The sequence below is a fragment of the Gymnogyps californianus genome, chromosome 24 (genome assembly GCF_018139145.2).
Source record: "Gymnogyps californianus isolate 813 chromosome 24, ASM1813914v2, whole genome shotgun sequence".
In the NCBI taxonomy this organism is placed as follows: domain Eukaryota; kingdom Metazoa; phylum Chordata; class Aves; order Accipitriformes; family Cathartidae; genus Gymnogyps; species Gymnogyps californianus.
Genome location: NC_059494.1, coordinates 5,244,103 through 5,268,040, shown reverse-complemented (window position 1 = coordinate 5,268,040; position 23,938 = coordinate 5,244,103). Strand labels below are relative to the sequence as shown.

At 62.2% G+C, this 23,938-nt stretch overlaps 3 protein-coding genes across 4 annotated transcripts; all 3 read left to right on the top strand.

The window, feature by feature from the left end:
• Positions 1-7,152: 7,152 nt before the first annotated feature.
• LOC127025499 (uncharacterized) lies at positions 7,153-9,764 on the top strand. Its single transcript, XM_050910518.1, has 2 exons — positions 7,153-7,207; positions 8,373-9,764. Exons 1-2 carry the CDS (start codon positions 7,202-7,204, stop codon positions 9,489-9,491), a joined length of 1,125 nt encoding a protein of 374 aa, XP_050766475.1. The 5' UTR covers positions 7,153-7,201; the 3' UTR covers positions 9,492-9,764.
• Positions 9,765-9,804: 40 nt separating this feature from the next.
• On the top strand, positions 9,805-14,890 carry DOHH (deoxyhypusine hydroxylase). 2 transcript variants are annotated; one of them, XM_050910519.1, is made up of 5 exons: positions 9,805-9,940; positions 11,371-11,709; positions 12,090-12,166; positions 12,392-12,629; positions 13,738-14,890. In XM_050910519.1, exons 2-5 carry the CDS (start codon positions 11,436-11,438, stop codon positions 14,052-14,054), a joined length of 906 nt encoding a protein of 301 aa, XP_050766476.1. In that variant the 5' UTR covers positions 9,805-9,940; positions 11,371-11,435; the 3' UTR covers positions 14,055-14,890. The 2 variants fall into 2 exon arrangements, with proteins under 2 accessions (XP_050766476.1, XP_050766477.1); XM_050910520.1 differs by lacking the exon at positions 9,805-9,940 and adding an exon at positions 10,934-10,964.
• A 4,150-nt stretch (positions 14,891-19,040) lies between these two features.
• Positions 19,041-20,286, top strand: SMIM24 (small integral membrane protein 24). Its single transcript, XM_050910799.1, has 3 exons — positions 19,041-19,113; positions 19,622-19,739; positions 20,193-20,286. The coding sequence occupies exons 1-3, from the start codon at positions 19,041-19,043 to the stop codon at positions 20,284-20,286; spliced, it is 285 nt and encodes a 94-aa protein (XP_050766756.1).
• Positions 20,287-23,938: the final 3,652 nt, after the last annotated feature.

The following is a 23,938-nucleotide window of genomic DNA, read 5'->3' as shown; positions in this document are numbered from 1 at the left end:
TTTCCAGTTATGGATTCTTCTATTTCCTAGATTTTTTAACAAGCTGTAAGGAGAAGAAAAAAAAAAAGCTAAAACATAGCATTTTTGCTATGTAATAGTCAAGCCTATTACAGATGCATCCAGAACGCTAAAGCCAGCTTCACAGCGCTAAAGTGGACATCAACAAGGAGCAAGATACTCTGCGCTTGGCCAACCTGAAGTAGAGCTCACCCACATTTAACCCAGAGGAACAGAGTTTACATATTATGCCAAACAACCAATCCTTTTAAGTAACTAGCCTCCTTTCAAAAACAGCCTTGTGTAAGTTTTACCAATATTTACCTTTTTAAAGCTACAAGCATGCAACTTCTTATCCAGCGATCTACAAAGGTATTAGTGTGAAAAGCATTTATAAAATTAACTATTTACAGAAGTAACCCCTATACAATGGAAGCAGGTAAAGCTTTATTTCAAAACAAAATATAAACTTTGTTGCCTCGCGCTCGTCAAAGAAGATTGTTCACAACTAGGTGTTGCACAGAGACCACGCTAACAGCAATGACAAAATTACACTCTCGAAGGCTGCAGAGAGATTCAATACTCCACCAATAAACCGAGACGCTGTATTACTGCAAGAACCATCACATTGCATCAGTGTATTTCAGAGCGCAATATGTAGGTGACTGCTCTTCACTGAAGGTCCTGCAAAGAGCCATGTTATTTCTGCCTTTCCAAAGCATCCTGCAAACAAGCACCTCCCGCCCAGGGAACTCGCAAACCCCTTTATACACTCGCTACCATCAGCTCTAGAATGCCCCTATTCCAAAAATGCCAACTTTTAGGTGACCTGCAATAGGCACAACCTGAATTCAAGTTTGATTTGAAAGGCAGAGTGGCTCAAAGCCATAGCCAAGACATTGCTTTCATCTCCTGTCTGCACTCAGCCTCCCAGTTTGCAACAGTAGTATAGAAGCTCGAGATGCCGCAATTCCATGCTAAGCTTAGCAGACAAGCTATCTGTGCCTCCTTTCACCTCCTGTGTCAGGAAATATCACCCCTTCCTCACAGGCAAGGGCCCAACCTGTAATTCAGACTGGAGGTGACAAACGTTTGACTTTCTGCAACTCGCTGCACCTCCACCTGCGCTCACAGAGAAGCTACAAGGCTTCCCACAGCCCTCCAAGTCAGCTTCTGAAGCTAATTTAAGGCTTTGTGTCTACCTTTCCAAAGCAATGTACAGTCCTTCCAAGATGACAGAGGAACTCTGACCAGCAAACCGCAGGGCAACGGTGCTAATTTAGGACACTCAGGTCGCAGAGAGCTGCAGGAAGCCTGCCTGAGCCAAGGATGAAGTATTCATGACAAAAAGCTCTGGACGTGGCACGCACTTTCACATGCCAGTGGAAACTCAGAGTCGTAACACCTTCAGGAAACAGCAAAATCTCTGCCTTTGGAAGAGCCTTTACTAAAAATAAACACCCCCCCTCCACTAATAAATCTTCTCAGTACACCGTTACAAAAAAAAAAAAAAAGTTTTTCACCAGGATTTTCATACACAAAACAGTTGCTCTTAGATGCAACCCCTCATCTGAAGGGAATACTCCAAGAAGTCTACTAAGAACATTGCTATTGCTGCCTCTTTTACGTGGATGGTGTTCAGATATCACCATCGCTTTCAGCACCCCTCCTCGCCACAACTGGAAGAAAAGAAGGGAAGCTGACAGAGTCAAGCCTGCCGCGCCGTCCTCAAAAGACAGGTACATTTTCAACTGTTCAACTCAAGACTCAAACACAGCGTGCCGCTCAATTACAGAGATCAGACTGTCAGAGTCAGCAGCCCCCTCCACTGTCGTACCCACGCAGCAGCCAGGGCCCTAGCTAAGGGGCTTCCAAGTTTGCTTCAGCCAGCTTTTAATAAGTTAGGAGAATTGTAGGTTTGTTACTTTACCTTCATAGATGACGTTTTTATTCAATACACATCTCACTGCAGTGTACAGTAGTCTGTTAGGAGCACAGGGTTTATCTAAGCAGACATGACAATCGTACTCAGCAGGAGATTTCTCAGAAAATCACCACCAGAAAAACCCTTTTTATTGCCTGCAGGTAGTGATTATTTCATCTTTTCACCGTGCTGCTCCATAAATAAGATGGCCACGCCTGCTCCCAGGGAATCCGAAATAAAGTACAAAGTCTTCAGCCGTGCAGGAAGCCATACACTGGGAAATACACAGAGCGGTAAAACATAACGCATGCTCAATGAGGGGTCACCTCTGTGTCATCTCTTGCCTGTGGGTCAAGAGGCAACCTCTGCATCTAATTAACAAAGTCTTGTAAGAGGTTCATCTATTATGAAAGGAAAACCAAACAAGAGGCAGCAGAAAAAACACTCTCCAGTTTTAGAGATACAATAATTAGCAAAGGTACCTGGGTTAAACAGCGTTTGAACACCTCTTCCTTTCTGGCTGTTACAAAGGCTCGATTAAAGCTCTGAAGGCTGAGTTAAAGATCAGGTTCAGCTCTGGCAGATCATGCTTGAGAAATACCAAGTGCTGAACAAGTTCTGCTACTCCCATTTGCTCCGCTGCTCCTGCAGATGTAATGAAACAGGTTCCTGCTGGCTGTGCCTTTGTGCTCGGGCAGAGCGGGTGCGAAACGCCATCCTTTCTGCAGGTGCTAGAGGATAACACATACGCTGGGGAAGGAGTTGGGTACAATCGCCTCAAGTTACTCATTGACAAAGAGGGGACAGGCATTAACCTCGCCACGTTCTGCTTTGAGATTTCACCTCGGTCCATGACGTAACCTGTGCCAAACTGATACGCCTGGATGCTGCTACCCTTCCCGACTCACGAGGCAGAGGGAGCAATCGAAACACCACACAGCCTTCTCCGTACGACCTCGCCACCGAACCTCTCCTCGGACACGAGAGCTGAGCTACTGGCAGTTGCAGACCTCTGCAGAGGCAGCCGGCGGAGGAAGCAGAGGGCAAGTTGCAGCAACAGCGCTTCTGCTTCCATTGTCACCTGATGGCAGTTTTCCCCACATAAACACACATTTTGGACAAGTCACTGGACAGACACGAGAAACGGAGGTTCTGCTTTCGGCTGCCCATCAACCAGCATATGATGGCAGCAATTTTGGAGATTACCTAGAAGATATTTACTCATTTATTTATTCTGCGTACCGCGAAGTGTTTAATAAAAAGGAAGCGGGGATGGATGGAGTGAAGTACTTGGACCTTAGGGATATGGGGTCTTTGTAAGGGTGGAGTTCTTCCATGTTAGGCATTCTAGACTCAAAGAGGACTGACTTAGGAGTAGAGGGAAGCACAAGAGAAAGGCTACTGTACGCATTTTGTAACATTTTACAGAACCTTTAGGGCTTTTTGTTTGTTTGGGGTTTTTTTAGTAGTTTATACACTCTGTCTGAGCATGGCAATTTTTCATAAAGCTACTAACTTTAACATACAGTTTCCCTTCAAAAGAAACCAGAAAAATTCACGGAATACGGTTGTCCAATTATCTTACATCTCAAAACGGAGTACAAACAGCTAAGAGCACCAGCTCTAGATAAAAGGTCTACCTTATCAGAAGCCTTATCAGAAGTCAGTGCACTAAAAGCCAAGACTAAAAATTCACCAGCAGCCTTGTCCATGGAACTTTACTGAAAAGGCCAGGCGATTCAAAAGTCTGCTTCATCATAACGTTTAAGCTACTGAAGGTGCAATGGTGCCCCTGGTCTACCCACAAAAGAAAGTCAGAGAATTTAGAAAACACAGCAGCTTCAGTCAACAGCCCCAGAAAATTCTGCTTCTGTATTAAAAATAATAATAATAACAAAATAAAAATCATTCTTTAATATGAGATGTTGTTGCCAGCAGGGGAGTTGCTCTGCAAAGAGCCTTCGGCACAAAATACTAGGCTAGCATCATTAAACACAGTAACTCAGTAAGAATCAGCACTTCACAAGAAAATGAGCATAACGCCTTCAAGAGAGCTGCAAAACAAGGGAAAAAAAAAAATCACCCACGCAATAAAGGCTATGACACCTTTGACAGATGACTCCAACGTGACCTAACAGACCTCACTGCGCATTAATGACTCCTCCAGCAGAAGGCCTACCCTCTCACCACGCGTGGAGGATGCTCAGTTCAGACTTTTCAGACCTCAAGCCTGTAAACTTGCTGAACGTGCGTACTACTTCCATTTCCAAAACATCAACAACACATTAAAAAAAACCTTAACGAAAGACACGGCGATATCTAGCTCCCTCAGACCCACAAAAGGCATCAGATAGACTATGGCACATCACCACCTTGTGCTGCACATAGAAACTTTTATCAGAAGTCGCTTGTTTGTCGCCACTTGGTAGTTCTCTTTAGTACTAGAATCCACACCACAAAAATCTCAGCTACCGTTCATGTTATCAATTTGACCGAGAAACCAAGAACTGGTGAAGACACAGCAGCTGAACTAGCCTCTGACTCTCATCACGCCTTTCCAAAGCGGGCCAGGGTACGCTGACGGAATGAAGGGTCTACGGCAAGAGCTTTCAGCTGCTGTGGATACACACAGGCTGCACAACCCCCCCGGGGGTCCGGACGCACGATGTCCGTTAACAAACGCGTCCGATGCGTTAAGGCAGATGGACTCCTCGAGGCAGCTGTAGCAGCAATCGCGGCACAAGCCAGCCCTCTGCAAGAGGTGGCCTGAGCACGGAGGCCAGCGCAGCGCGACGACTCCGAGTCATCCGGCAGAGAGCTCAGGTCCCGTCCTGCCAGCTCTGACAAAGCGCCGTAAAGAAAGCGGGGGGAAGGCGCTCCCGAGGAGCGCGGTCATTCCGGGCAGCGAAGCGCCTTCAGCTCCGGACACGGGGCAGGCCCGAAGGCCGGGAGGCCGCTGCCCCCACGCCCGCCGCCCCTCGGGGCCCCAGCTCGGGCCAGGATCCTTCCCCCCCCCCGCGTCCCCCGGCAGTGCCCGCGGAGGGAGGGCACCCCCCAGCCGGGCTCCGAGCCGCGCCGGGCAGCGGCTGCCCCAGCCCCGGTGCCGGGCCCGCCCCGCCCCGCCCGGCCCCTCCGCGAGCCCAGCCCCGCCGCCCGGCCCGGCGGGAGCCCACAGGCCCGTGCCGCCGGGGGAACGAGAAGGGACAGGGGCCGGCTGCAGCCCGCCCCGCGCCGCCGTGACACCGGCCCAGGGCCGCAGGGCCGCGGCCCCGCCGCCCGCCCTACCTGCCCGGCCGGCCCGGCCCGGCCCCGCTCCGCCTCCTCCTGTCAGTCTCCGCCGGCCCCAGCGCTCTCCAATATGGCGGCCGCCCCCGCGGCGCTGCCCCCGCCCGCGGGCACCGCCCCCGCGCGCGGCACGACGGGAGCGCGCCCCGCCCTCCCGTTCGAATCAATACAGGAAGTGGCGGCGCCATGGCAACGGCCGCGGCCTGCCCGGCCCCGCCCCCTCAGCGCGGCTCAGCCGGGCCGGGGCAACGACCCCGGGGCGCGGCGGGGCAGGGCCTGACGTCACCTCTCAGCACACCGACGTCATGGCCGTGTAGGGGCTTCCTGAGGTGGGGGAACGAGCCCGCCCGGCCTGCCCCCCGCGAAGGCCGCAGCCGAGGGCCCGGGTGCAGGCACGGCGGCCGCCCTCCCCGGAGCCCTGCCTCAGCGCCTCGCGGCTCCCCTCCCGGTGCGGGCAGCCCCGCGCAGCCCCCGGCTCGGCGGGCGGGCTTCGGGTGCTGCCGGGCGCAGGCGAGCGGGCCGGGGCCGCCCAGCAGGCCGCACCGGGCGGGCTTTGGCGGGAGGCCCGAGGAGCGGCTCCCGCAGAGGCGCCGGGCCGTGGCACCCTGCCGCCCCGGACCCCGGGCGCAGGAGCCGCCGGCGGCTGGCCAGAGACCTCGCGAGCGCCCGCAGCTCCGCCGCCACCACCGGCGGGAGCGGGTACCCGAGCTCGGCTGGCCGGCAGGCACGGCTTGGCGAGGGCGGTGAGCGCGGCGGCCTGCAGAGCTGCAGCCAGCCCTGGGCCGATGCCGGCCGGGAGGACTCGCTCGCCCGAGCTGTTGCCGACGCCAGCACCTGCACGAGAGCCAGCCCGAGCCGCAGACCTTTCCCGCGGCATGGCGCATGCCCCCTTCCCTTCTGCCGGGCTGGCTCTGGCGGGGCTCGGTGTGTTTACTGGGGGTCAAAGGAGGTGGAGGATGCCATGTCTGCAGGTTGCGTCTATCTGTAATGCCCCGGTGCTCTCATAACCCAACGCCAGCGTCCCACTGACAGCCTGCCCTGCACCAACGACCGATGTTAGTTGTACTGCAGCCATGCAACGAGCTGCCGGCATGTGATTCCCCTGTCTGTGAGGCAGCTCGGTCTCCTGCGATTAACTGAGTATCTCTTTGAGGCTCCCTTGCATGTTACTTACAACAAGAAGCAGCAGCAGCTAGTAACCTAAGAAGGACCTGAATCGTTCCTTTTAAAAAGCCCTGGAGTCAGGACACGAGGCACCCCAGCAGCCTCCCCGGAGGGATACCCCTGTTCCCCGTTGTCACATGGGATCCCGGGATGTGACCTATCCCCACCACGGCGCATCCCGAAAAACCCTTTGGGCAACTCGGGCCCCGCTCCTGGGGCACAGCCAGGGGACCGGCACCGCTCGTTTTGTTGTCGGGTTTTCTCGGTTTGTTCTTCCGGTGCCAGTTCCTCCCCACGGTGGAGCCCGGCGTGCCTTTTCGAGCCTTCCCGTTGAGCACCGGGGACCTCCATACCGGCGGGCGGAGAGCCCGAGGGCTCCTGGGCCTCCCGGCCCCGGGGGAGACCCGCAGCCTTACCCCGTGTGAGGCGGGGGCGGTGGCGGGTCGGGCCGGTACCGGCGCCCTTTGTGCCGGCCGGGGGAGGGCAGCGAGCCGGGGCGGGCCCCTGCCGTGCGGCGGTGATGGCCGCGGGTGGAGGCGTACGGTGCCGCCCCGCCCCGCTCCGCCCCCCGGTCCCGCCGTGACCCGGCGGCCGATCGCTTCCAGGGCGGCCCCGGCTCCCGATTTGAAAATGCAGGAGCGGCTGCTGGTGCTGCTGTGCGCGCTGGCGCGGCGGCGGGCGAGCGGGCGGCGGGCCATGGCCGGGACCGGGACCGGGACCGGGACCGGGGCCAGCGCCGGGGCCAGCGCCAGCACCGGGGCCGGGGCCTGGGACGGGCCGCAGCGGCGCGCCTGGCTCCGGCACTACTACAGCCAGCGGCAGAAGCGGCTGATGACGGTGACCGGGGAGGGGACGTGGGGGACGCCGAGGATGGGGCGCGATCGGTGGGGGACGGGAAGGAAGGCGGGGACGTAGAGGAGGGGACTTGGGGACACGACACGCGGGACGGGGAGGGTGGGGGTCACGAGGGGCACGGGAGGACGCACGGGGACACAAAGGATGGGGGACGTAAGGGACACGAAGCAGACGGACAGGAAGGATGTGGGACACGAAGGACACGGGGGGTACGCAGGTCACGGGGACGCAAAAAAATGGGGATGGGGGAATGTGCGGGACACAGTACAGGGATGGGAAGGATGGAGGGGCACGAGGGGGGACACAGAGGTCACAAGGGGGACGCAAAGGGTGGCAGACATGGGGGACATGTGGGACACGAAACGCAGGGACAGGAAGGATGTGGGACACAAAGGACGCAGGGGACACAGAGGTCACAAAGGATGGGGAACGTGGGGGATACGTGGGACACAAAGACAGGAGCACAAAGGATGGGGGGACACGAAGGATGGGGGACTTGAAGGACAGGGGATGCAGAGGACATGGGGACACGAAGGAGGGGGTGACATCAAAGGTGGGGGACACAAAGGATGGGGGATATGAAGGGCCTGGGGACACGTGGCAGCGCGGACAAGCTGTTGGGTGGGAACACGGGGAACCCAATTCCCTGGGCAGTTGCCGAGGAAGGTGAAAAAAGCCTCTTTTCAGCTTAAAGATGTTTTTTAGAATTTAATAACAGAAAAAAGATTCCCGTGGAGGGGCCGGGAGCGCGGGTGCTCGCTCCCCCCTCCAAATCACGACCGAGCCCGCAGTTCGCTCGGTTGCAGGAAAGCAAGTAATACTCGTTAACAAATAAAACCACAGAGTACGTGGCCGCCCCAGAAGGGGACTTTTCCAGGAGGCTCCTCGTCTGCGGCACTTGGGCATCTTGTCCAGGGTCACAACTATTGCCTGGTGGGTTTGCAATGGGGTTTCCCAGGAACCGGAAAATTTGACCCAGCAGTAGTGCCAGTCGGGACCGCTGGCCACGTGGCACTGGGCGTCCTCCCTGCCTTGCGCAGGTCGCTTGAGCTGGATGGTCTTCAGAGGGGGGGGTCCCAGCGAAGCACGGGGTGGGGAACGGGGAAGCGCCGTCTCACGCCCCTCTTGTCTCCCCGCCACGCTGCAGCTCCTGATCGCTCGCCGGAGGAGAACCAGCTGCTACTTCTACCCCCGCGCCTGGCCCAGCGTCAGGAGCGCAGACTGGTGGGAGCGGGTGGTCCTGAAGGAGTTTGGGCCCCAAGACTGGCTGGAGAAGTTTCGGATGTCCAAGGAGACCTTCTTCTACATCTGCAACCAGCTGCGGCCCGGGCTGGCTCCGCACAGCGCCCACTTCCACCCCACTCTGCCCCTGGAGAAGAGGGTGGCCGTGGCCCTGTGGCACTTGGCCACCAACGTGGAGTACCAGACTCTCAGCCCGCTCTTTGGCGTGGGGCCCTCCACGGTACAGACGTGTGTCCGGGAGGTAAGCTACGCCGTCGTCTTGCTGCTGAAGCCCCTCTACCTCCGGTTGCCCAACGAGAAGGAGCTGGAGAACATGGTGCGCATCTTCCGCACCCGCTGGGGCTTCCCGCACTGCATCGGCGCCCTGGACAGCCTTCACATCCCCATCCACCCGCCCCTGCGCCTCAGCGCCGACTACTGCAACGGCCAGGGCTGGCACTCCATCCTGACGCAGGCCACCGTGGACGGGCTGGGCCAGTTCTGGGACGTCTCCACCGCCTTCCCCGGCAGCATGGAAAACAGCGCGGTCCTGGAGAGCTCCAGTCTGTGGGTGCTGGCCAAGGAGGGCCGGCTGTGTCCCAACCCTCCCAAGCACTTCATGGGGAAGGCGCAGAAATACGTGCTGCTGGGCGATGCCACCTACCCCTTGCAAGACTGGATCCTCAAGCCCTACCAGGAGGACGAGAACCTCACCCAGCGGCAGCTGCAGTTCAACTACCGCCTGAAGCGAGCGCACAGCGTGATTGAGAACGCCTTCCTGCGCCTGAAGGCGCGCTGGCAGATCCTCCTGAAGTGTGACGACTGCAGCCTGGAGCTGCTGCCCACCCTCGTCCTCGCCTGTTGCATCCTGCACAACGTCTGCGAAGCCCACGACAACCCCTTCAACGAGGAGTGGCTGGAGGGCACCGAGCCGACCGAGCTGCCCAAGCCCTGCCAGCCTCCGCCCGCTGCCATGGAGGACGGCCGGGCCGAGCAAGTGCGCGAGCTGATGTGCCAGTACTTCGAGAGCTGCGGGGAGGGCTGACGGGGCTGCTGGGGGGAGAAGCAGCCCTGCGCATCCTTGCTCGCAGACTTCCCACAGACTCCAGCAAACGTTGGCCCAGCGGTACCGGGCTGTTTGGCAAAGGACTGCACCCTCTCGCCTCTGCCGAAGGCTGCCGGCGGAGCGAGGAAGGCTGCCGGCTGCACCAGCCGTTCCCGGGGCGAGGAGGGGGGCGGCTGCATCACGCTCGTGCTGGTTTTGCCGTGGTGGTTTCAGGCAGTGGAATGTATTTTGTGCCCTTGCTCTCTTCCAGGATTTGAGCAGTCTGGTGGTGTGTTGTGTGCTGCATGAGTAAAGCGGGGATTGGGGCTGGGCGAGGGAGAGGGCTGCCTGGGTCTCCCTTTCCTGGGAGCACGTCTCTGTCCCGAGGCCCCTCCGTCAGGCCGAAACCAGCAGGAGGCTTGAAATAAGAAGGCAAAACCCCTTTGAAGGTACGAAACTTGCTGCGTAAACACACTTGGGAGGGGAAGGGAAGGAAGAGGCAGAGCAGTGACTTGCCAGGGGCTGGCACCAGCCCGGAATGAAATTGCATCCGCAAACTCCCGCTCCGCTGCTGCTCGGGCAGCACGTGCTGCCCTCGGGGGGGGAGCGGGCTGAGCTGCCCCAGCCTGGCGTCCCTCCTCACCCCTCTCCTGAGGGGTTTGCCGAGAGGGTCCTTGGCTCGGACCCCGAGGTCCCTCCCTGTCTCACTGGCCAGCTCTTTCTGCCGGCGCCTCTGATCTCTCTGCTCCCAGCCCGGCTGCAGCGTGAGCAGAAACACGCAGCTCTGCACCCCCCCATATCGTCTGAGAAATCAAGCGGCTGTGGTTTATTCCCCCGCTAGTCCTCCCGCCGCGGGCTGGCGCCCGGTGGCACGCTGCCTCCGCCGTGCCAGGGCAGGGCCGGCTGCCGGAGCGCAAAGGCACCTCCATCAGCACTTTGCTGGAAGGTGGTAGGCGGGGGAACGGCACAGACACGTCCCGCCGGGCCACCCTCCCCGCGGGGCCGGGACCCGCCGCCGGCGGGGCCGGGTTGTCCCAGCTGGAGCAGGGGAAGCGGCTGGCAGCGCCCGTCCCCCGGGAGGAGGGCAGCTCCCGGCCCGCCGCGGCGGTGTTCGAGCGCGGGCCTCCGCAAGGGCACCTCACGGTGCGGGGCCCTCTCCAGCGGGACCAGTGCTCCCGGCCTCCGGGCTGGAAGGGGCTCCCGGTGGCTGAGCGGGGCCGCCGGTACCCCCGGCCTCCCGCCCCTACCCGCGGCCTGGGCCTGCGCTCCGCCGCCACCGCGCATGCGCCGCCACTCACACCCGTTTCCCCCGGCCGCTCCCACTCGGCGGGAGCAGGGGGGTAACGGTAGCACCCCCACCCCCCCACACACACACGTGAGCGGGCTTGGGGCGGTCCCGCCCTCCCCTGTCCGGAAGTCCGGTAGTAGGAGTCGCCGGCGCGGTCACGTGAGGGAGCAGCATGGCGGCGCGCGGTGAGTGTGGGGACCGGCCCCCGGCTCGGCCCGTTCCCCCGTTCCCCCCGTTCCCGTCAGGGCCCGGCCCGGCGGCTCCGGTTGAACGGGGCTGGGCTGGCGCGGTCGCGGCGGGGGCTCCGTATCGGTCCTGGGGATCCAGTCAAGCCAGGTCTGGGCGCTTCCCGTGGGACCAGGCCCGGCCCCGGGGTCCGGTTCTACTCGGTTCCGCCGGCACAGGGCTGGGGCTTGCCTGCTGCGCTGGGGCAGCCCCTTCGCCGCCGCCGCGGCGGCTGCCGGGCCGGGCCGCGCCGCCGCCCTCTCTGCCCTCCCTGCCCCGGGGTGAGGGACCGGCTGGCGGTTGAGGGCGCCCCTGGCCCCGGGGGCTGCGCCCAGGGCCCCCCCTGACCCCCTTCCCCCCGCGCAGGAGCGTGACCGGAGGGAGCCCCGCCAGAGGCCTGCCTGCGACCGGATCCTGCCCTCCCCGGCACCATGGTGACAGAGAAGGAGGTAGAGGCCATCGGCCGGACGCTGGTGGACGCGGCCCAGCCCCTGCCCGCCCGGTTCCGAGCCCTCTTCACCCTGCGCAACCTGGGCGGCCGCGCGGCCGTGGACTGGATCAGCCGGGCTTTCGGGGATGGCTCCGCGCTGCTGAAGCACGAGCTGGCCTACTGCCTGGGCCAGATGCAGGACGAAGCGGCCATCCCTGTGCTCATCCGGGTGCTGGAGGACACCAGCCAGGAGCCCATGGTCAGGCACGAGGCGGGTACGATGGCAGCTCCTGCAGCTGTGGGTGCAGGGGAAGGGTCCAGCCTGTAAGTGGGACTTGCGGGTGCTTGCCCGCATACCGAACAGCTCATGATGGCCTGATCCAGCTTGGGTGTCATGGCTTGGAAAACCCTGAGGCATGTAACGACCTTGCCACATCCCCTGGCCGATGCTGGCTGGACTGGTTGGCCAAGCATTCCCCTTCCTGCTGGCCAGGCTGGCTCCTGCTGTGTTTATTTGCCTCGCTGTCTCATGTAGGATCGGTCAGAGTCAGGCCTGTGTCCCCGCTTCAAAGCGGGGCAAGGCTTTGGCAGAGGACACAGCAGGGTCCTCCTCATGTCGACACCTTGATAATATCCTGACACGTCCTTCCTTCAGGTGAAGCCCTGGGTGCTATCGGGAATCCCGATGTGCTGGATATCCTGAAACGCTATTCAGAGGATTCTGTGGTTGAGGTGAGGCTCGGGGGGGGGTGGGGTGTCATTTCTCCTGGGGTGCAGCACTGCTGGTCCAGGGGGGTGAGGCAGGTCTCTCCTGGGCAGCCCCTGGCCATGGACAGGGACACCATGAGTGGCATCCTGCTGTGTGCTGGCACCCAGCCGCCGTCGGGAAGTCCTGGGTGCCCTTCCAGCACTGTATGGTGCCGTCCCGCAGCCAGGGCTGTGTCCCTGTCCCCGCAGGTGGCAGAGACGTGTCAGCTGGCAGTGAAGAGGCTGGAGTGGCTGCAGGAGAACAAGCAGGAGCCGGGCACCAGCCCCTACCTCTCCGTGGATCCTGCTCCCCCTGCTGAGGAGACAGACGTCGCCAAACTCCGCAAAACCCTCCTGGATGAGTCGTGCACGCTGTTCGACCGCTACAGGGCCATGTTTGCCCTGCGAAACCTGGGGGGCCAGGCTGCCGTGCTGGCGCTGGCGGATGGTAAGGGCCAGCGCGAGGCTGCCAGCAGTCTCCTCGCTGTAAGTCTGTACAGGTTAATCCGGGATCGGCCCTTCGCAAATCCAGGGCTGCCAGAGCTGCGGGGCTCCTCTTAGGCTCTTCGCACGTTTGTTTCTAGAGCTGCTGTCCCCCTGCTTGCTTGCAAGAGCCACATCGCAAAGCGCTGTGTGCTCTCTGGTGTTTCACAGCCCCCTCGCTGTCCTCCAGGCCCCCTTTCTCCGTGGGTCTGGGTGGGAGAGGGCACAGTCTGTAATGTTGGCTTGAGACCAACCAGTCTGACCTGGTATCTCCTGGTGGGACCTGGCCCCAGGGTGTTGGGGTCCTGCTCTTCCATCCTGGAAAGTCAGAGGCTGCCAACCTTGTCCTGGGGTTTGGGCATAGTTCTGGAGAGGGGAGTGAATGTCTCCTGAGTGGGGAAGGGGGAGACCGCAGCCCAGGAACTGTTTGAACCCAGCCCAAGGGAAGTGGACGAGGCTCTCCAGCCATCTGGGATGAGCCGAGGGCACGTCTGCACCGTGAGACGAGGTGTGTGGGGATCTGTGAGCTCCTGTTACGGCTCTTCACTCCCACAGCATGGGAGGGCTTGAGGCTGTGGCTGTGCTGCCAGGCCGCCCCAGGCGCAGCGTGCTGGTGGGGCAGGGCCCGTGGGCAGCGCAGGCTCCCCAGGGCAGGTGAGGGTGCCGGCAGCTCTGCTGGCAGGGCGGGTGCCGCTGTCAGGAGAGGGTGTCCCTGTGCCGCCGGGGCATGGCTGCGGGCGTGCGGTGCCGGGGCTGCCTCGGCTGTGCGGGGTCAGGGAGCAGGGTGGGACAGCCCTTCCTGTGGGTGTTTTGTCCCCTTCCCCAAAAGTCCCCATGGGTCTGGGGTGGTGACGGCCTGCCCTAACCCCCAGACCAGCCTGCCCCATGGCTTCGCCAGAGCGAGTGGAAGGTGTCCCTGCCCATGGCAGGGGGGTTGGAACTAGATGATCTTTAAGGTCCCTTCCAACCCAAACCGTTCTAGGATTCCCCCAGCTTTTGGGTGGGGGGCAGCAGCCAAGCATCCCCGTGCACTTTGGGGACAGTGGTGGCTCACTCTCGCCTCCTCCCTGTAGGACTGCGTTCTGGCAGCGCCCTCTTCCGCCATGAGATCGGCTACGTGCTGGGCCAGATGCAGGATGAGGCCTGTGTCCCGCAGCTGACGGCCGCACTGCGCAGCCGCACCGAGAGCCCCATGGTGCGCCACGAATGTGCCGAGGCCCTGGGCTCCATCGCTCGCCCCTCCTGCCTGGAGACCCTGCGTGCCTTCGCCCGCGACGAGGAGCGGGTGGTGCGGGAGAGCTGCGAGGTGGCGCTGGACATGTACGAGTATGAGAACGGTGCCCAGTTCCAGTACGCCGACGGGCTCTGCAAGCTGCAGGCCTCCGCCTGAGCCCTGGCTAGGGGGGGCACGGGCTGGGCGCGCTGCCTCCCACCACCCCCGCCCCGCTGCGCTTTCATGGCCGCCTCTGTCGACATGGATCCGTGCCTTGCCGTGGCAGAGGTGGAGGAGGAACTGGCTTTGCTCTCTGGCACAATTACAGCCGCCTTCTCCCTCCAAATCCAGGCTGAGCTGCTACTTGCCTCCCACCCCCCCCCCGTTTCCTGGATCTGCCCCTTTTTCCCTGCCAGGATCAGCACTGCCTGCCCGCAGCCTGGCTCGGGGCTTGGACCGGGTGGGCTCCGCTCTGCACGTCGGAGCCTGTTGCGGCTGTTGCGGGGCCCGGGGCTGCTCTGGGCTTGTGCTGCCGTGGCGGCTTGGTGTGAAACGGCTCCGCTTTCCCTGCCTGAGCTTTGCTGGGGGGCCAGGGCTGGCTTTGGGCGCTCGCTTTCGTAGCTTGTAGCAGTGCGATGCCTCAAAATCACCCTTGGTGCTGGTGCTGAGCTGGATCCCTCCTTGCCTCTGCAGCGGAGGAGCTGCTGTGGGTTTGGCCTCTCGTGTCGGGGCAGGCCGGGGCTGTGCTTGCAGCAGCCTTTGCCCTGGGATGGGGGTTGTTTCATGGCAAAGTTTGGAAGATTTGGCTGCGCTTTTTCTTTCTGCAGGGAACGGCGCTGCCATTAGGGCTTACAGGGTGAGGCAGAGCCTGCCCAGACTTTCCCCCGCGTTTAACCAGACCTGGGAGGGCTGAGGCTGGTGTCTGCTGCCGTCACCCAGCACCCAAACCCCCCAGGCAACCCAACATGGGCACGGGGCGGGGGCTGGCAGGGAATAAAGCGCTGGTGGGGGGAGCTCCTGTGTGAGTCGAGCTGTGATTTAGCCCTTGCCTGGATGCAGGGTGCACCCAGTGCCACAGCGTCAGGCCCTGGCAGGGAACCCCGGGGCTGCCGTAATAGAATGATAGAACAGAATCATTTAGGTTGGAAAAGATGTTTAAGATTGAGTCCAACCGTAATGGGAGGAGAGAGCACGGGGTGGGGTCCCTGATGGCATGGGGTAACTGCCCCCCAAACCCTGACAGGCCCGGGAAGGAGGGCAGACATTGCCCGTGGGGTGCCCCAGGAGCCCCCACGGTGCTGCCCAGCGGAGGGGCCGGTGGGGTCCCGCTGCACCACGGGAACCGGCGTCCTGCTGACGGGGCTTTTCCCCTTGACCGAAGTCTCCTTGTGAGTCGCTCCCGGGCTCGATCCTCTTAGTCCCTAAAGCTGCGGCTGTGACCGGCTCAGCATCCCCGGGGCTCTGGTGCTTGGGGACACAGCTGGAGCGGGGAGCCCCAGCCCCAGTTCAGGACCCCACGGAAGGAGGTTTTACTGGAGACATGACTAATTTTGATCGCCCGTACACGCTTACTGGAAGTCAGACACTCAAGTGCTGTGGATGGGGTCGCTTGTGTGTGACGTGGAGGATGAGGGCCACCGAACCTCCGTTCCTCGGCACTGGAAACAAAGACCTGATGTTTTCACGCCGTTTCGGAGTCAGCAGCTGTTACTGGGCTTCTTCCCGCCCTTCCCTCATCCTCCGTAGCCCCTGGGTGATGGGCAGGAGCCAGCCAGCACCACCAAGCTTTGGGGTGTCTCTGCACCCTGCGTCCGTCCCCCATGGGTGATGGGGCAGGACAGCGGGACATGCCATTTCCCCCTTGCCACGTTATCGGTGTAAGGCAGCTGCCGGCTCCGCACTGGGACCTTATCAGTGCGTGGGTTTCGGCGCGCTGCCAGCGTGTTTCCCTGGTGTTTGCCGGTGTGTTTGTCCCTGCTCATTGCCCCGGCTGCTCCAACCCTTCCTCTCTGCTGTTTTTCTGGCATTTCCACAGGTGACTCACTCGGACCACGCAGGGTTGTTTCCAAATCTCTCTGTGCCAGCATTTGCCTCCGCTCCCCCAAAACACCTTTTAAGCCCAAATTGGAACAAAACTAGCATTTTTGTGGCCGGGATCTGGCCAGGGGTGACCTGGGTGCAGTAGAGCCAGGACCTGTGCCGGGGTGGAGGAGGGCCTGGGCATTGAGCCCTGACTTGGCACCGAACCCTGCGGGCACCTTCATCCTTCCCTGGCCAACCCACCCTGGGAAGGGTTTGGGTGGGTTTTTTTTTTTTCCAAGGCTGCTGCTGGTCCAGGCCAAACCCTGCACCCTCCTGGTGCGGAGGGCATCGCTTTCGGGTGGTGCCTGGACCCTGCGCCCTTCTGCAGGGTGCTGCATGCAGCAGCCAACGCGAAGCTCCGGGAAGGTGACAGCCCCTCACCGTGGGCTGCTTCGCTGCAGTTGGACTCTGCGCAGCAAAGGGGGCCCCGCGGGAGCACCCCCCACCACCACCACCCCCGGCGTGGGGCTGCAGCACCCCTCCCCTCTGCCCATCGCCTCCCAGCTCGGAGGGTGCCCTGTCCTCTGAGGCAGGGTGCTGCTGCCGGGATTTCACACCATCTGCTCGGGGGATCCGGGGCCTGCCGAGGGATTTAACCCAGCTCCGGGGAGGGGGGGGAGGCGTCGGGGTGTCCCTCCCCATCCCTGCCTTTGGGTCTTCTCCAGCTGCAGACGATTCCTCACTCCCGGGGGACGGAGGTACCTGCGGTGCTGCCAGAGGGGCAGATTCTGGGGACCCTGAGCCACGTTGGAGCCCGCTGGTGACCCCCCAGGCTGAGCCCGCCGGGGCTGTGCCCGGATTAGCGGGCGCTAAGCTCTTTTCCGCAGATGCTCTGTCCTTTGGCGGCAGCGGGCGAGCGGCTCCCCATCGCACGGAGGGCGAGTGGCACTGCCACCACGCATGGGGACCCTGCTGTCCCCATGAGCTGCTGGTACGGAGGAGCCTCGCAGACCCTGATGCCACTTCTCCCCTGCGGCCCCCCGTGCAGCAGAGGCTTCGGTGGCTCGGGGCTGGGGTGCGGGGGGAGCTGGCAATGGCGCTGGCGGGGGGCACCCCGCTCCCCAGCACCGGGGGGGCATGGGGGTCACGGCACTTGCTGCAATCCCCCCCCGAGGAGGACGGGGTGCTGTACGTGGACTACAAGCCCCCCGCCCTGGACAGCATCCGCCTGCCCCGCTATGTCCTTTACCTGGTGATGGCGGCCACCCTGGTGCTGGTGGTGGCATACGCCATCGTGGGGCACCTCATCAAGGACCTGGTGCACGACTTTGCCGGTGAGTGCTGCCCAGAGCAGGGCTGAGCTTTGGGGCTCCTTATGGGGCTGGGCGGGGGGCAAGGGGGGGTTCCCCAAACCCAGAGCCTTTGCCGTGGTGGGGATTTGCCGCTGATGGCTCCGTCTCTGCCCCCACAGACTGGGCATTCGGGCCCAAGCCAGAGGAGGAGAAGGCGGTGATGGCCGAGGGGACCGTGCCGGAGGTGGAGTGGCTGGAGGAGGACGGCATGCCGGCAGAGGGGAAACCAGAGGGCGAAGGCGCCGGTGCCCTGCCTGGCATGGACATCCCACTGGGGCTGCTCACCACTGCCCCACGCAGCTCCATCTCCTTCGCCGACTCCCACAAGAAGAGGTTTTTCTAGGACCAGGGGACACCCCCCTGCCACCACCGGCACCCCACAGCCGTGCCCGGCCGTAAGGTCACAGCACGGCCCCCGGCCCCTCACTCGGGTGTGGCGGTGACGCTGGCCGGTGCTGGCACGCAGCTTCACCATCCTCGGCACAGCCCCACACGCTTACCTCGGGGCTGCTATCGCTGCCCCCCAATAAAGCAGCCTGGCCCAGCCCCGCTCACTCGCCCCTTAGCCAGGCGTGGGCACAGGGAGGTGGCGGGGCTGGGACCCCCCGACCTTCGCCTGGGCACAGCAGCATCCCTCGGTGGAGCCGCGCCAGCCCCCGGGCGTGGGCGCGTGGGGAGGGACACGTGCGGGTGCACACGCGTGGACACACGTGTGGGTACATAAAGGTGGGTGCTTGGGGGTGCAAACCCCTGGCATGGGGGCACGCCCCGGGCGTGAGCAGGGGGCACGGACACGGGTGTGCACACACGTGCACAGGGGAAACACGGATGCACATGCCTGCGGGGAGGCCCACGTCAGCACAACCATGCATGGACGCACGGGAAGGGACAGACAGACGGACAGCTGTACACTGAGGCTGGATTTGCCCCTGCCAGCCCCCTCGGTGCCCTGATGCTGCCAGGCTGTGCCCCCTCCCAATGGGGCAGAGCTCAGTGGCACCCACAGGTGCCCCCAAAGCCAGTCTTGGGAGGCAAAGCACCCGTGAGCCCCACTTGCGCTCTGGGCCACGCCGTATGGACCCCCACGCCCTGCCTTAAACCCAGGCTGGGGCTGGATCCCCCCCCACCCCCATCCCTCTGTTGGGGACCCTGTCCCCATGTCCCCAGGCTCATTCTTCACCCCTTGGGGAATCGCCACGGGCAGGGTGGCCCTGCCGAAGCCCATGGTCCATCCCTGGGGTGGTGCCGGCCACCCTGTGCCTCAGTTTCCCCTGTGCCCCGGCAGGCGGGGGCTGCGAGGCGGAGTGGAGCCGCTCGCCCTGCCAAGGTCTCGCCGATAACACCATTCATATTTAGCTTTTCGTGGTACCTGGGTGCTCCCTGGGCACGTGATGGGGTCCCGCTGGCACCAGCCATTGCATCTGGGGCCCAGCTGGCCTGGACCTGGGTGAGGGCCGGGGGGGTGGCCTGGCACTGCCCACCCCCCCCACCTCCTGCCCCGTCCCCATGACGTGCCGCCGTGGTCCCCGAGGTGGTGGCCACTGGGTGCTGCAAGGTGCTGGTGGCTGAGCCGGGGGAGAGGTGCCAGCTCCCAAGGGTTACGGGAGCCACGTTGCCACGGCGCTTGGTGGCACTTGTCCTCTTGAGCCCAATAAAAGCTGCCCCTTGGCCCCGGGTGCAGAGAGCGGCGCCGGCAGTCGGCCCCAGCAGCGGTGTGGGAGAGGAGCCCACCTCGGGGTGCGGGCAGGGGCCGGCCGTGCCCCAGCCCTCTGCCAGCCTCTGCCCGAAAATGCCGAGGGCCTCGCGGCCCCTCTCGCTCCTCGTCCTGTTCGTCCTCCCCGCCACCGCCCAGGGACAGGCCGGTAGGTGCCCCTGCAGCCCCCCCCTGTACCCCCGTGCCCCAGGGTGCCCTGGGGTGGGTGGCCGTGCCTGCCATGAGGCATCGGATCAGCTCCTGGGAGACCTTCCCAGTAGGACCAGTCTGTCCTGTGCCTCAGCAGCAACCATTTTGGGGGCAGAGCAGAAAGATTTGGGGGCACCTGCCTGCTGTCCCCAGTGCTCCCCACCATGCCGGGGAACCCGTGCTCTCCCGGGGGTGGGTTGGCTGTGTCAGGGGTGGCTTCCTCAACACCCAAGGGACAGTGGGGAGGGGGTGGCGATGAGCGCCTGCCAATGTCCCCTGGTGTCCCCAGTGTCTCCCAGTGCTGAGCTCGGCACAATCAGGACCCGGTGCCATGGGATGGGGGGTCCTGTCCCCTGCAGGATGGGGTTCCCCCGAAGCCGTCCCCATTCCCATCCCCATTCCTGTTCCCATCCCCACCCTGTCCCCTTCCCTGTCCCCATCCCCGTCCCTGTCCCCCTGCCATGCAGGCACTGGCCCCAAGGAGCTGCAGCCCTGGCTCATCAGCCTCACGGCTGTCGTCATCTTCCTCTTCATCGTCTTCGTGCTCCTGCTCATCAACCGGCTCTGGCAGATCAGGATGCGCAGGTGGGCTGCTGCGGCGGGGACGCATCCTGCAGCCGCCTCGGCAGGGGGTGCCGGCCCAGAGCCGTGCCTGAGGCTGGGAGCAGGGTGCTGCGGGGTGGGGACGGGGTCGTCCCCGGGCACCGCTCAGCCTCTCTCTCCCCTCGCAGGAAGCAGGGTGGCCTCCACGAGACCCAGGGGACTGACAGGTACCATGGCCCGGTGCTGCGGGGCTGGCACCGGGCCCCCCTGCCACCCAGGCCTCGGTTCCCCCTGGGGACGGGCACATGCTGGTGGTGCCACACGTGGCTTGATGGTGCCACGCGTGGCCTGGTGGTGCTGTGCATGCTTGGCGGTGCCGTGTGTCGCCCAGCGTACCCTTGGCATGGCCAAAGGCGACGGTGATGCCCCAGGGGAGCAGGCCGGGGGTGCCCAGTCGCAGGCAGCCATGTCTCGCTGACGCCTCCCTCCCAGCAGGCTGGAGCACGCCGGCTGCGCCAACCCGGCGGCCGAGAAGGACAGCGACGAGGAGAGCGATGGCGAGGAGCAGAGCAAGGCCACGGCCCTCTGAGGTGGTGGCCGTCCCCTGCCCACCCGATGCCCGGCCCTGGGGACTCCCCGTCGGGCACCACGCCCTCAGCCCCGTCCGCGGGGCGCGGATCCGCGCCGGGTTTTGCGGGGAGGCCGCAGGGCGGGAGGTGCCGCGGCGGCCCCGGCTGCCGCCAAGACGCGGCGTGGATCAGCCGCCCGACGGAGTGGATCGGAGAGGGCGGCGGCCGGGGACAGGAGCAGGCCCCCCCCCCCCCCCCCGCGGGCCGGCGGGGGGTCCCGCCCGTGGGGGAGCGGGGGGTGCCCCCGGCTGTACACCAGTAAAGGTCCCCAGCCTGCTCTGGCATCAAGCATCTGGTGTCACCGTGCCAGGGATGGGGATGTCTTGTCGCCCCCGCAGGGCTCCACACCCCCAGGATGGGGCCCGCCGGGGCAGGGGAGAATGGCAGGTTCCTGGCATGCGACAAGCTGCCAGGCCTCAGCGACAGCCGAGAGCCAGTGTCCGGCCATGCCGCTGCCCCCTGACACCCCCTGCACCCAGGTGTTCTGCCCCACGTCCCGCCCCGCGTCCCGGGGTGCTTGGGGACCGACGGGTGTCATGGGGAACTGGGGACAGCCTGGGGGGGGGCGTCCGGCCTCGGCATCCCTGGCTGTCCTGAGCAGCTCTTCAGGACGGGGACGATGGGGACTGCGGAGGTGACGCACAGCTTCGGCCAACGATGTCATACGGGTGAGGGCAATGATGTCATGTGCACGAGGTGGTGATGTCATGTGGCCAAAGTCTTGATGCAGAGGAGGTGGTGGCAGCGTTGCGTCCCCATGTGAGCCCATGGCTGCACCCACCCGTGTCCCTCTCCCCACGTGTCCCCTCTGCGCCTGCCCCGGCCCCACCTCCCCGCCACCCCACAGCCCCCGAGCAGGGCTGTGGGTGCACCCCGGGGTGCTGCTGCACCCAGCTCAGCCACCCTCCTCATCCAGGCCAAGAGCACCCATGGGTGGGGTTCCCCTCTCTGGGGTGATGGGCACCCATTGCTCTGCTCCCATACACCCCAGTACACCCCAGTGCACCCCCCAGCTGGGACACCCGGTTCCTCCCCAGGCTAGGCACCGTGCCTCAGTTTCCCCTGGGGGCAGCGAAGGAAGGGCGGAGGCGGGCTGGAGTTGAAGCATAGCTTGTTTAATTTTTATACATTTTTTTTTTTGTCTTTTTTTTTTCCTTTTCTTTTTTTTATCTTTTTTTTGTGTGTGTCAGTTTTCTGTTTTTTGTTTTTTTCTTCTTTTTTGTCTCTTTTTCTCTTTTTTGCATAGGGGGGGGAAACCAACCAAAAAAAAAAAAAAACCAACAAAAAAAAAAACCCCCAAAACAAAACAAAAGAAACAAAACAAAAAAAGAAAACCAAAAAAAAAAAACCCCAAATCCGTAGTCACGGTCAGTAACTGGTATGTAGGCAGGAGCGGCGGCTATCGGTAATGGCTGCGTACAATGGTATAATCAAATATCGTGAAGCACCAGGGAGGCGAGTGGGGGGCTCGGGGGGGGGGGGGGGGTGTCATGCAGGGGCCGGGGTGGGGAGGGTTGGGGGGGCACAGCCGGGGAGGGGTCCCGGCCCCAGCTCGCGGCCCTGGTGCGCTCGGCGGGTGTGTAACGGCTGCGGCAAGCGAGAAGCGAGAATCCGGCTAACTAGTAAAATATAACTGCGAGGGAGGGGGCACCCACCCAACCCCCCCCGTGGGGCGGGGAGGGGGGACCCCCCGAAAAGGCGGGCGAGGGCAGCCGGCGGCGCGGAGGCACTGCGGCGGGATTTTTTTGGTATGGGTGTGAGTCGTGGTCCTGCCGGCTGCCGCCTTGACGCCTTTTTGGGGTGGTTTCTCTCCTTTTTGCCGCTCTTTGCCCCGGGGGTGGGTTGGTGTGTGTGTGTGTGTGTCGTGTCCCCCCCCCCTTACCCCCCCCCCAAACCCCCGCCCCGTCTCCACCTCCGCTCCCGCCTGCCCGCGGGCATCGCGCGGGGCACCCACGGGTGCTGCTGCACAGGGGCACCCAGGGGTGCTGCCCGCCCCGGCCGGCAGCGGGAGCCTGAGGGACAGAAAGCAGCAATTCCAAACTCATAGTACAAAAAAAAAAAAAAAAAAAGAAACAAAACAACAACAAACAAGACATATATATATATATAGGGTTTTTTTATATATATATATATATTCCTTTGCGCTTTAAAGTACCTTAACTGTGTGTCGGCCCGCAGGGACCCGTGCCCACCTCCGGCCCCTGCAGCCCCATATATATATATGTGGAGAGAGAGATATATATATATGTACAGGTTTTTTGTTTTTTTTTTTTTATTTATAGGTCACAAGGACTATTTTTAATTAATTTTTTAAGCCGACGAGCCCGACTAAAAACCCTCTAGGAGAGACTGTAGTGCATGAAACCCCCACGGGAGCCCCGGGCGCGGTGATTGTCAAGCAGACATCCCCCCCCCCCCACGTCCCCATCCTAACGGGGGCCCCCCCCTGGAGCATCCCCAGTGATGGGGGTGTCCCCCCGTCCCCCCCACTTTGCGCCCACCCTGACTGCGGCCACCGAGCCCAGAGGCCATGGGGGGATAAAAAAAAAAAAAAAAGGGAGAACGATTAAAAAAATAAAAATAATACAAATTAGTGGTCGTCCCCCCCCCCCCCGTCCCCGCGCAGCCGGTGCCCCCCCCAGGGATGGGTCTGGGGGGGTGGGGGGGGGAGTTTGCATATTCCCTTTGGGCAGAGCCGGGGGGGGATGCGGCCCCGGGGTGGTGGGTGTCGGGGGGAGCAGTGCAAAGATGCTGGGGGTGGCGGGGGCTCCCCAGTCCCCCAAGGGAAAGCCCCCGGCCCGACCCCCCCCCCCCCACTGCCACCCTCTGGGCTGGGGGGGCGTCGAGTTGATTATTTTTTGCCTTTTTTTTTCTTTTTTTAACATGTTTTAAGGTGCTTTTCTTGCCGAGGGCGGGTTTTGGGGAGCTGCGGCCGCAGCCCGGCCAGACGTGCTGCCGGCCCCGGGGGTAAAGGCAGCAAAAGGGGGGGGGACGGGGGGGGACCCCCGGCCCCCGCGGGGCTGGGGGCTCCGGGGGCTTCCTTAGGGCGGGGGGGGGGGGGCCCAGGCCCGAGGGGCGCCAGCGCCCCTCGCCTCCCCCCCAGGGCCCCACTCTCGCCGGGGGGGGGGGGACGGGACAGGAGAGGGGGGCTGCGCCGGGTGCCCCCCACTCCCTCCCTCCGCTGGCTGTCACTCTGCTCACCGCTGAGAAATGTTTTTTTTTAATAATTTTTTTTTTTTTGCTTTGAGCTGATCCTTTTCTAGCCTTAAAACCCTTTTTTTTGTTTCTTTTTTCTTTTTTTTCTTCAATTTTCTTTTTTTTTTTTTTCAATTCTGTTCTTGTTTTTTTTTAATTTATTTTTCCCCCAACTGGACGCTAACCTCCCGCTCCCTGCGTTGCATTGTCCTTGCAGAAATCAATACTGCACCTTGCATAAAGAAGAATCTCCCAAGGATGTTCCCCGGCCCTGTGGGACCCCCCAACAAACGGCACCGGTGGGCGAGACCCCCGGCGGGACCCGCGCCTCCCCCCTCCCCATCCCCCACTAATACTTTTGGACACCAAAAAAAAAAAAAAAAAGAAAAAAAAAATTTAAAATTTAAAAAAAAAACG

What these genes read in the sequence shown, in the direction of transcription:
- DOHH (XM_050910519.1), top strand. Translation starts at nt 11,436, where the DNA reads ATGGTGACAGAGAAGGAGGTAGAGGCCATCGGCCGGACGCTGGTGGAC. An exon ending in CATGGTCAGGCACGAGGCGG is followed by an intron (nt 11,710 to 12,089) that starts GTACGATGGCAG and finishes TCCTTCCTTCAG; the next exon opens with GTGAAGCCCTGGGTGCTATC. An exon ending in CAGAGGATTCTGTGGTTGAG is followed by an intron (nt 12,167 to 12,391) that starts GTGAGGCTCGGG and finishes CTGTCCCCGCAG; the next exon opens with GTGGCAGAGACGTGTCAGCT.
- SMIM24 (XM_050910799.1), top strand. Translation starts at nt 19,041, where the DNA reads ATGCCGAGGGCCTCGCGGCCCCTCTCGCTCCTCGTCCTGTTCGTCCTC. An exon ending in CACCGCCCAGGGACAGGCCG is followed by an intron (nt 19,114 to 19,621) that starts GTAGGTGCCCCT and finishes CCTGCCATGCAG; the next exon opens with GCACTGGCCCCAAGGAGCTG. An exon ending in TGGCAGATCAGGATGCGCAG is followed by an intron (nt 19,740 to 20,192) that starts GTGGGCTGCTGC and finishes CCCTCCCAGCAG; the next exon opens with GCTGGAGCACGCCGGCTGCG.